This window comes from Cyanistes caeruleus, chromosome 4 (assembly GCF_971803275.1).
Source record: "Cyanistes caeruleus chromosome 4, bCyaCae1.hap1.1, whole genome shotgun sequence".
Lineage (NCBI taxonomy): Eukaryota > Metazoa > Chordata > Aves > Passeriformes > Paridae > Cyanistes > Cyanistes caeruleus.
The window spans coordinates 20,511,621-20,524,166 of record NC_141704.1 but is presented as its reverse complement, the minus strand read 5'-3'; the positions used below and the strand labels follow the sequence as shown (position 1 = coordinate 20,524,166).

The 12,546-nt window shown below is 35.4% G+C and overlaps 1 protein-coding gene across 2 annotated transcripts in view; it reads right to left on the bottom strand.

Annotated features, from left to right (window-relative positions):
- GRM8 (glutamate metabotropic receptor 8) overlaps window positions 1-12,546 on the bottom strand; it is a 308,210-nt gene that overhangs the window by 39,538 nt on the left and 256,126 nt on the right. For both annotated transcript variants that reach the window (XM_086886947.1, XM_086886948.1), the window contains exon 9: window positions 1,328-2,263. In XM_086886947.1, the coding sequence (XP_086743073.1) occupies window positions 1,328-2,263 (936 nt within the window). The remainder of the gene's footprint in view (window positions 1-1,327; window positions 2,264-12,546) is intronic.

Here is a 12,546-nt window from a genome sequence, read left to right as displayed (position 1 = left end):
AACCTGGTCAGACCAAGCTGTTAAAAGTACCACACAGCAACACAGCATTTTTGTGACTTAAGCCTACCAATACAAAAAAAGTCAGAATTGAAGTACAATTTACCTAAACATGTGTTTCCTATGTCAAATGGGATTTTTTTAACTTACTTTGTCTGTGCTAAGCCATTACCTTCGTACTCACTTCCTCGACTTAATCCAAAAAGCCATGAAAATAAGCCTGATCCAATTCAGTAAGCCTGCTTCAATTTTTAGTGAGGAAAATGTTTTTTCTGCCACACTCTCTGTCCCATACATATCTTCTGCTTGAATTAGAAAGTGTTTCATCTAGGTGTACAGAACTGTTCTTTAATTCCACAGACAAGGCTGCCCTCTAAACTAGAGACATGTCAAACTTCTGCACAATTACATGTGAACATGCTGAGTTTTCCAATTAAATTAAAATGAATAATTGAAAACATTATACAAAACACTTGCTAAAAAGAAAGTCAAGAATTTATGTGAAAGGCTGTTGACCTTAATTTCTTATTTTTAAGATTTTCCATATATCAAATATTTGCAGTTTTGAAGACTGATGCTAGTGTTATTGCTTTTCCCTGCCTAACTTGTCATTTTCACCACTGTCACCTGAATAAATACTCGCACAGTCAACATTTACCTCTGCCTTCCATTAAAACTGAGAGAAGGAGAGTTACGTGTTTTGCATCCAAGTATGAATCATTTCATTTCTTATTAAATTATCAGGAAATTGTTTTCCTTTTGAATTGATATAATAATTAGTGAATTGTGCCTTATATTAATTTACACACACTTCATTCATCATTAATTTCTTCCTATTCTACTTTTGGTTCTTCTAAATTTTTTTAAAAGTTTTATGTGCCAACCAGAGACAAAAGTAATTCTTTTCATTCTGCCCCGGCATTTTTCTTCATTATTTTTGACAAATGTAAGCTGATCTTCTTAGACTTGTGGAATGCAACCAGTTCTATCAGATCTGTGGATGATAACAAAGATTGATAGTGCTTCATGTAATAGGCCACAGCATCACTGAAGGGCAATAACAAACGTTAGAAGAAACAGTCATTTAAGGTTATATTGAGAAATTGTCAACATTTTTATGCCAGCCACACAACAGTCACAATCAGTTTCTTGTGTTAATATATAGGAAACTTACCTCTTGATATATATACTTTATTGTCTGTGAATTCTGACTGTTCACCATTCAGAATTACTCATTTGTAAGAGTGAAAAATGTTTTAATGTTGTAATTATCAAGAGAGAAAAACAGAAACAGAGTAGTGTTTTAATACGTAAAAACATCATCACTTACCTTCTCTGCTGATTGGGCCGTACCAAAAAAGATTGGAATAAAAGCTAACCAAATTATGCAGGTTGTGTACATAGTAAATCCAATGGGTTTTGCTTCATTGAAGGTCTCTGGAACCCCTCTTGTTTTAATAGCATAAACAGTGCATGTGACCATCAAGAGAATACTATATCCAAGGGAACAAATGAGAGAAAGATCTGAAATGTCACATTTGAGAACTCCTCTGGCATTTTCTGGTTCAAGTGTCCTCTGCTCTCCATAGTCTACAATGGTGTGTGGTGGATCAATAGCGAACCAGATGAAGACTCCAATAAGCTGCAAGGATATGAGGCTGAAAGTGATCACCAGCTGAGAAGCTGGGCTAATAAATTTGGGAGCTGTGACAGATTTTTTACCTTGTTCAAATATTCTGTGAATCCTGTTTGTTTTGGTAAGCAAGGCAGCATAGCTGAAACACATGCCAAGTCCTAAAAAGATCCTTCGAAATGAGCAGACCACCGTATCAGGAGCTGCAATCATTAAAAAAGTAATGGAGTAACAGAGAAAAATCCCAGTCAGGAGCACATAGCTGAGCTCCCGCCCAGAGGCCCTGACGATCGGTGTGTCATTGTACCTGACAAATGTCACAATCACAAAGGTGGTGGCAATTATACCGAGAATAGCTATGAAGACAGGCACAATGGCCCAAGGAGAATGCCACTCCAGTTTGATTATAGGGATAAGCTGGCAATCCGTACGGTTGGCATTTGGTCTTTTATTAATGGGACAGAGTTCACAGTTGAATTCATCCACCTGGTAATGGTACCCCTCACAGCGCTCGCAGTGCCAGCAGCAGGGCACTCCCTTCACCGTTTTCTTTCTTTCCCCAGCTTTGCAGGGCAGGCTGCAGACAGATGCTGGATGAGTGTGCTCTCTGTTAGCCCACTGCATGTCTTCTACCTGTGGGTATAAAAAATTAATGAGACTTCTATTTTCCTTCATTTATAATATCCTAATCCTGGCCACAGGTTTGTCATAAATCACTACATGCTGACAGCACAAATACAGTTTGCCATAATAAGAAACCTGTTTCTTTCCCTTGCACTGACTTTAAAAAAGTGTTAAACGATTGTGTCCAATAAATCATTCATGCCACAGGCTTGATGAGTGTCATTAGTTTCTATTTACCTCTTTACTGCTGACCAAATTGACATCTGTAAAGATATTTATTGACTCCAGGCTAGTTTAAAAGCAAAAAGTCCCATACTCAGTGATGTAAAAAGTTAATCACATGCAAATATAAATCAGTAGTTCTCAAACATTTAATTACAAAATGAGTCTATTTTCAGAGTGAGCTTCAGAGCAATTTCTGGTACAGTAAAGAAATAGATTAAAATCTCCATGCATCAGCCCTAGCAGAGCAAAGAGTGCCAGAAAAGAAAGATCTGTGATGCCACCCCTTCCACCAATGTGGATATTTTACACTTTTCCACCCTTAAAGCCTTGAAATGCTTATGTGTTGTGTTTACATTTCTAGAAGATTAAAATAAGTATATACTGCTATCTGAATAATAATGGAAAAAGATGTCATGACTACTGCTTTAGTTCTTCTGATATAATAAGTCCAGAGATCCTTTTGTAGCACAGAACAATGCAATCTTGTTTTAGAAATCCTAGCTTTCTCCACAGCAGCACATTAACAAAATATACTTTTTTTCATCCACTTATATATTCTTCCTGCATGCCCTGTAAATGAAATCTGAATAGGGAACTCTTGGATTTAAAGAATTTCCTGCTTAAAATTATCACTCAGTTTTGTGGTAACTGTCCTTAGTTATTGAACTGTCCTTATTGAAGCCCTGTTCTGCAGAGACCACTGTGAGTGAACTGGGGCTGTGGGTAGAGCAGAGACCCTGGTGGGCACCAGAACCACTCCTTGTGTCTCCAGACCCCACCTTCATTCCTTTGTGAGGCGGTGAGCACTCCAGGACAAAGCACTTTCCTTGTTCTTGCCTATTAAGTACTTAGCACTTTTGTTTCATTTGGAGGCTTTATTCATAAGCAGAACAGCAGTAACAAAACTTCAGGCGTCAGGAATGTTTTCAGTTCCTTCTGGAGGAGGACAGAATGAGGACAGCTTATAAAAAGAGGTAATTTTGGCCTATAAAGTTTATTTTTTTCAGCAATTTTTCAGCAGACTTGAGAGGAAATCACAACGTAGCATTGCTGGCCTTATCTGTCTTCCTCAGAGAGCCAGGACACCAGTTACAGCAGTGTGTAGGGTGAATAAAGTGGCAACAAGCAGCCAGACTCCTCCTCTCTTCTGTGCCCCTTCGTTGTAGGACTTTGATGTTGTTCTCCACTCCAAAGGACCACAGAGTAACAAGGAGACAAGAATTCCTCATAAAACCAGCTCTGTGAACCCTCAGTCACCTGAGGATTTCAGTGGGAGAGGATCCTGGATCCCCAGAAGTCAGCCAGATTTTATACCAAGGGTAGTGATGGCTATGCAAAATACATCATCTGATGATTATGGAAAAACAAATAATTTAAGCAATTAGCTCCTTAAAAAGCACAATAACCCAGTTTTGTATGAAACAGCTTTGATAGAGCTTCAGCAGAGCACTTGATTTACTGAGAAAAAAATCACCACTATTACAATCTCCTTGTTTTAATCACTAAAATCCTAAAAATTCACATAACCTCTTATTATTTCATCTACTAGACAAGAGAAAAAACATACTATGATGAAGTCAGCATGATAGTAAAGACAATTTGCCTTCACGTTGTTGCTGGGAGAACAAATACAAGTTGTGATTTAGTCATAAACTACAACAATGAGGGCAAGAGTAGGCTGTGGTCATTAATCCAGATCTGTGGATAAATTTGGGATGACTGAGAAAACAACAGTATTACATACTGGCTAGATTATAGCACACAATACAGCATCACCAGGAGACAACACCATATTCAGCATAAACTAAGAATGGTATGGGCAGGCAATATCTTATCCAGCAGAAAGTCTGACAGGATAAACCTTAGGTGCCCAATTTTTAAACATATTTGAATTAGCAAGGTGATTTTATACCAGATCAGTATTTAGCACCATGAGGTTACAGTGATTCTTATCTGTCATTAAACGTCCTAAGGTCACTTTTACTAGATTGTGAATCAATGGCTTAGGTAAGTACAGTACTCTTTTGTCTTTTAGAGCTTCTACCTTACTAAAAAAAATTTTAAAAATTAAAAAAATAAAACAAAACAAAAAAAGTACCCTTTAATTTTACAGCTTTTTATCATTTCACATACTCCTGTCTTGATGGTATTTTAATTGACTAAAAACATACTTAAAATCTCTTTGTGGTTTGCAAAACATTACAGTGGTTCAGGTTACCCTTCACATTGGCAACAACTAATAATAAGTTCCTACTTCTGAAGCTAACTGGTAAAGATTCATATATATTTTTCACTCTGATACATGTTACACAAACTAAAAAATATATAATTTCCAGCATATAAAGTTATATAAAATCATGAATGTTGAAAAACTCACTGGATAAATATTTTTTTCCCTAATGAATTTATTATGAATATAAGTACTACTAACTGGTTAGTGATAGAAAAAGTCAAATACAAATAGAATCTTCAAACATAAAAAGTTCTAAATCAGTGTAGAAAATAACTGGAATGAATGGCTGGGGCAGGTGGATTTTACAAGGTATAAATCCTATGTTTTAAAATCTGGATTGTCTGGATTAATTTTCTAGGCAAAAAGAAACATATTTAGGGTGACCTAGATTTATCAAAAAGCTTTAAAAAAATGTTATGAGTTCTTGCTCATTAGTTTTTTATTTAATTTTTTATTTAAAAAGAAAAAGAAGATAAAGTTCGAAGACACATTGGCCAGTGATTGAAATTGAAAATCCCTTCAAAATACTTGTATATCTGAGAAAATTCTGGAATTGTAGTATGATAACTCTGGAAGATTGTGGAAAGATGGGATTCTCCCATGAACACAACCACCTGCCAGTTTATAGCGACATTAACAAGCAATGTGCAGCAGTAAGAACCAATCGGCAGAGCAAAGCTGTTCATTCTGAGGACTTGATGTTCACATTGGTCTGAACTTGAAATTAGAGTCTGCAGAAGGAGGTTTTATTGACCTAATTTTGACATAGTTCAATGGACTGAACAGTGGTAATCATTAATGAAGATTAACAGTCTTTCTAGAAAGCATATTCTCTTTTCATTTCAGCCAAAAGCAACCCAGTTCACTTAGCCCAAGACCCACTCCACAATGAGCGAGTGTGCTAAGTGGGAATAATTAGTAGATTCATTTCACAAGCTGACTCTTGACTGAAACCAAAATGTTCATATGTGTATATCCTCAGGCTGCTACTTAGACAATACTGTAGTAGAGGCAGAGGATAGGGCAGGGGAAACTCCACCTCTGAGTGAACACTATGCTTTTATTACACTTGAACAGGTCTGTTAAGGATTTCTGTATATGCAGACCTTAATGACTGAAAAGCCATGCTAATTCTGGTCATCTGGTTCACTCCCAGTTGTCCACAACCTGCAGCAGTCTTTGCCTGTAATGTATTTTTGAGCTTTATTTTGCATAGTATAAAACTAATAAGCAAATGCAGTACCAAACATAATGACAATAGTCTTAAATCTCTATCAGCTTTTTCACTGATTGTATGTATCGAAGTTTTCTAGTTTCTTGAACTTGTGCAGAAGATGTCATTATTTTTCTCTCTTTATGAGCTAGTAATGTTCATCCCACTTCTTCTCTGAGATTAACCATATACAATTAATCAGAGCAGGAACTGTTAAGAACCTACAAAACAAAGGAGGATCATTTGAGAACATAGAACAAGGGCCAATTATAATTTCCAAAACTACCTGCAATAGTCAAGCTTTAAAGGGAGTTGCTGGATGCTCATACTCTTCTGAAAATCGTAATTTTTTATGTAGACATAAACACTTAGCAGTGGAACTTTCAAAAGTACCAAGGGAAACTTGCTCAATATAGCTAATTAATTTAAATGAGAGTTAAGTGCCTTGTCTGTTTAACTGCTTTTCAAAATTTCTCTATGCTTCCATCTGCAGTTTTCACAATATAAATACTTCGGAAGACTTGCCCTAAAGGGATCCAGAAGTTCAAATGTTACAAAACTAACTTCAGGGGATCTTAACTTTGGGCACACATTTCTAAAGAAGATTCTCACGTGGGAAAGAAACTGTCAAAGAGGCCAAAGTCAGACAAAAGAAGCACAGAAGAGAAGGTGCTTCTTGACATTGAAAAAGAATTAAGTTCTGCATCTCTTCAGCTCTTACTGATTAAAATGTCTGAGTCTGCAGCATTCTTGATACTGCTCAGACCTGACCAAGGCTGAGCAGGTCTCAGATTGTTTAGTAGCCTTGAGTAAACATGGTTTCTGGAAGACTATTTTGTCACCTCATTTTCATGAGGTGCAAACCATACGTCCTCTAGATCCAGTTCACTACAGTGTATTACGAGGCCAAGTTCATTGCTAAATGTATCTGACATCATCTAACTCAGCTGGACTGGGATAGCCTAGCTCTGTTTTAAGCAATGGTTTATACATTGTCGCAATTTTATTTGAGTAGCTTCTCTGAATTTGAAAAGTGTCTGATAGGTCGATGTGCTATCATGAAATACCTCACATTTCCCTAAGATGCAGTTCCATTTCCTACTATTCCAATACTTACCAGAGTGAAAACATCTGAAACACTTTGACAGCATGTCTGTGAGACATGTATTCATTTTCTATGAAATGCATCATGATACAAAAAGAGAATGGCTTCATTGGTATTTTCAATGGGCATAAAAATGATCTCTACATGAGATATCTGCCTGATGGGGCTGCAATTTGCTTTAATGTGCAGCATTAAGATTCACAGTTCACTAAACCATTAAAATACAGACAAAATGCCATTTCATATCTAAACCAAATAAACACCTCTGTCCTTCATGACAATTACAAACATAATTTACTCTAATATCTAATAATAGAGCTAAAAAATTAATGATGTGAGAACTTGGCTAAAAGAATACAAGATTGACATGATGCAATACAAATAACACATTCACATTCCTGCAACCCACATTCTTCCAATAATCAGGCAACTCATTCATTTAGCAATGCCCTCAGCAACTGGAGGAGACTGATCAAAAATGCTATTAATAGGTCAAATATAATTTCTGAATTATGTGTCCAATATATATGTACAAAACCACTCTGTTTCCCATTCCTAATTATCATGGAGAAACTTTTCACTTACTTAATTCAGCAACCCATGAATAGTACAAAGACACCTGAAAAACCATCAGGGAGTTTTTCAGAGTACATCCCTTGGGTAATAATTTAAATGTTTCTGATTATGCTATATTATCACTTGCAAGACTTTTCATTTCTCTTTCAAATCTTAGAGCCAGATACTCATTTAAAAAGTAAAAAATGAATGTTTAATTGTCTTATTGTAACAAATTATGTTATTTCTGAATAGAGAAATGCAAGTGGTAATTATAAGAGTTGTGGGAGCCGACAGACATTTTATTTTGTAATCAGTTTCAGAAGCATCAGGAGTCTCACATATAAATTCATATGACTTTTAGTAGATATTCAGATTCTTAGCTATAATAATGACAAAGAACTGAAATATCACCTCCAACTATCACCAGGATTTTTTCTTATTTTTGTCTCAAGCTTCTGGAAGTATTTACCTTCTGAAAAAAAAGGTCCATCGTAGGAGCATAGCAAGTGAGTGAATTAAGGGAATTTAATCTAGTATTTAGATTTTTTAATTATCTTATATATCTATTCTCACAGTTAAAGTCTTTAATGTACCTTTTCCAATCAAGTCATCTGAACCATTAAAGTCCAAAATTAAACTGAAACTGGTTCAACTGAAGGACTTCATTATGAGTCTAAATATAATGATCATTGCATTCCATCAGCCAGACAGACTTATCCCACTAGAGAAAAGCTGGGTATACTTGCAGACTAAACTTAGAACTATTTAAGCAGGCATGTGCAGAAGGGAAATAAGTCAATGACAAACATACAATCTATATTAAAATAAAATAAAATAAAACAAAACTGAGAATTACTCCAGATTGCCATGCCAGTATAAGATCACTATCATTACCAAATTTGCCATAATTGCTATAAATTGTTTACATCATTCACCCTATACATGTTATACCTAGATGTTTTCCCTAACAACTGAGATGTAACTTTCTGGAATTTTAGGCATTAGAGAATTATATCTCTGGTTTTAACATGTACTGGTTGAAAAACAATGCAGTCTAATATCAGTTTGAGAAGGAGTCTGAGAAGCTTGATGAGTATTAAAGGATCAGTCTGAAATATTACAAGACAAATCATTTTTTATCTTTTTTTTTAAGATCATAAATACAGGTTGTTGTAAGAATCCAGATGGAAGCTGATTTTTCCTAATTGTAAATCCACCTGCTCAAATTTCCTCCTAGGCAAACCATTTACCTCTCTCACAGGTTTCTTAAAGGTAAAACAATTAAACTTAACATCATTTTTATTTGAATGTTTACATTTGAATATTTACATATTATTTACATACGTATGTATATATAATTCTTTTTATGGAAGTATGATATAAAATGTTCAGGAAGGAAGGAAGAAAGGAAGAAAGGAAGAAAGGAAGAAAGGAAGGAAGGAGATAGTGGTAGTGGTGCAGCTTTGGTCCCCAAGCCAAGACACAGCCCATATGACCCTGATACAATCTGAGTCCATGACCTTGGGCAAATTATTTAACTTTCTTGAACTGGAAAGAAGCTGTCATATATACAGGCGTGGAGATACTTTAGTTGAAAATGTGAGTTAAAAGTTCAAATATGAATATAACTGATGTCCATCTCTCAGGTTCAGAAGGGTTTTTGCCCAACAATTACTTATAGTTTAGAAAATTTGACTAAAACAACTTTTACTTTTAGAACTGAGAAATATGTTCTCAAAGAATCAATACCAAAAACATCATCATAATTCTGTGCTTTCTCGGCCTGTCATAATCCTTCTTGTCACCTCCAGATTTTAGAACTGCAATATCACCAATCTCTGGAATTACTAAAATAATTGCATTTTATTGTTCTAAACTTATTAACAAGTCATTCTTAGATAGGGAAAAATAATTATAGGGAAGGATGTTCCAAGGTAATACATAAAGATTAGAAAGGATGCTATAAAGATATAAAGACTCTTATGTTCATAAATAGAAAAGTTTAAATACTTGCCTTGCTTTATTAATGCAAATATGTTATTTAGTGGGCTGATACTGTAATTTTACATCAAAGAAATCAACCCTACTAATTAAGTCATATAATTCATGAGTGCTGAATACTAAAAAGAGGAACACACTGTGTTAATCTAAAACGGGGAATAATTATACCATGGTATCACAATATACAGAGAGTGTTTATTAGTGCTATACAGTCTTAAAATGCTAGCATTTATATGACTTGTGATCTATCTTCCATTTTTCTTTTTAGTTGGTTTTGGTTTTTTTGGTTTTTGTTTGGCGGGGTTTTTTTGTTGCTTTGTGTTTTTTGCTGTTTTGTTTGGTTGGTTGGTTTTGGTTGTTGTTTGGGGTTTTTTTTTACTTCTATTCTTCTCCTCACATGATTTGGTTTCTTCTTGCAGAATTGCTGGCCCTAGCAGGTACTTGGTACAAATGTAGGAGGAGCTGCAGTGTAATACCTTCTTCAATTTGTCAAACAAGAAACATTAATGTGAATGGAATACTTGGGAAACATCATTTTATTCTCAAATGCCTTGGAGAGTAGATAGTACAAAGTGCAATGATTAGCAGGTCATCAAGTAAACAGCTACTGCTACTGATCTGTGTAACCATCAAATGGAGTTTTACATAAAATTAGTAAGCACTTCTATTCAGTATAGGCAATTTATTTTTTCTTTACTGAAAGCATGAAGCACAATTAATTTTTAAGCACTTGCTTCTGAAGATAGCCTCTTTATTTACAAAGGAGACAAAAAATTACCCCCAACCCAACCAGAGAATCCAAACCAAAACACACCACCACAAAAATATCTTATTCTAGATAATACTGGCAGGCTTTAGATTTTTTGAGAACTCTTTCAGTGGTCTACTTTCCATATTTTTAAAAGCATATAATTAGTATCAGTGTATCAGACTGAAAATCAGGTTTCCAGAGTTATTCTTTATGCAGACTACTTTCACACAGACAATCTCATTGTATATCCTTACCTAGAGGTCCTTGATGCCCTTACATGTCCCCAGCATGCACTTGAAGAGAATTTTATGAGCATTTATAAATAAAACTCATGATGTACACACAGGGATTGAAGTCATTATGTGGTACCAAGAGCAGACTGTGCCATAATTTTGCATATATAATTAAACAGATGTTTAAGAAAAGACTGGATGTGGCACTAAGTGACATGGTCTAGTTGACAATATGCTGTTATGTCATAGGTTGAACTTCATGATCTCAAAGGTCTTTTCTGACTTAGATGATTCTGTGATTCTATGTTCACAAATACTCAAATTGAAAACAAACTAACTAACTAACTAAATTCCCCCAAAACTTGTCAGATTTAGATTTGAAATAAATGGGCTTTTGGGAGGAAATCTTCTGCCATCACAATTTTTTGTCAGCTGGTTGGTTTTGATCAGCCCTAGTACCAAGGCCACGTGAACCATAATGCTTGAAGTACCTTTTTTCTTCCTGCAGTTGATCCTGCAGAAATAGCCTGCAAGCATACCTTAAAAAACTTAGTGCTTTGAGAAAAAAAAAGGAGCATAGTTTGGGGAAATAGATTTTTATCACTTTCTTTGTGCCTGGAGAATCTCCTCACTTCTGCCCAAGGCACATCACTAGTTTAATAGCTTAGCTGCATTTCTTGATGAGTTTTAACACCAATAACAAACATGCTCCCTCCCAAATCCAGTTCCTTTAGCTACAGTTACCTAAGTTAGAGCTGGCTTGTCTCAAGCCCAGTGCTCCATAGCTACTTTATGTCCCTTCAATCTGTGCCAGGTACCTTTCAACCCCAATAGTCCCCAGATTCTTCCCAACTTCACAACTCAGTGTGACACAAGGGGTTCAGCACAGTTGTCATTTGAATTTAAAGGAATTTAATACAGTTTTTTTTTTTTAATTTTAAGATGATATCAGTTCAAAAATCCCATTGTTTCATGAAAAATATTCACCATGTCATGCTTTAAATTATTGAATTGGTTAGAGGTGAGTCTATCAAAACATGAGCTGTTGTACACAAATTCCTTCATGATGGGCAGTTAAACAAATGCACTAGGCTAGACCTTCAGCTGATTTAGTTCAGCCCAATAAGTTTAGTACCATTATGCTAACAAGTTATTATTTCTTAAGTTTTTTGTTATCTTTAGTTATTTTGAAATTAGAAATCAGCCAATCACACAAAGCCTCTGTTCAATATGAAGAAAAAGATGCTGGTAAGTTTAAGTTTTAATCCTCCCCCACTATTTTTAAATGGTTTAATCTTCTTCCGATTTCTTGTTCAGAGCAAAAGATGCTGTGTCTATGCAATGAAAAGTGAATGCTTCTGAATTCCATCCTGCACAACCCTTCTTACAAATTAATACCAACACATAGACAATATGATAATACATTATTTTTATTCCCACACTGCTCACAAACCACGATGTCAATTGCACTAAGGGCTATACAAATCTACAAGAAAAATCCAAATCTTTGGGATCTCAATCCCAAAGAATTCAGTCAAACTGTAAGATAAAGGAGAGCAGAATATTGGCAGAATACAGAACAGACCTTCCTAAGACTAATCAGGAAAAACAGATCAGTATGAGAGTCAGCAGCCGTCTCAAACTATCAAACAGGGGCTTTCTGAAGAAATTTTGCCTAAAAGGATTTTTAACTACATAACTGAAAGAAGAAATCAGGGCAATTTTGTGTCTATTTACTGAGCTTTCCGTCCAATCATATGTAACACTAAGACAGAGCACAAAGGCATTGGCTTCATCAGTGACCATACAAAGAGCAACACAAAACAGAGCTGAAATATCCTGTGCATCTTAGCTTCTAAAAAATGATTCAGCAAAGTGAAGCTTAAAATTTTGGGAAAAGTTGCCCTCACCTCAGCAACCTTCATTGACTCTGACAGGGGAACAGACAAACACAGCTGAAATAAGGGATCAAA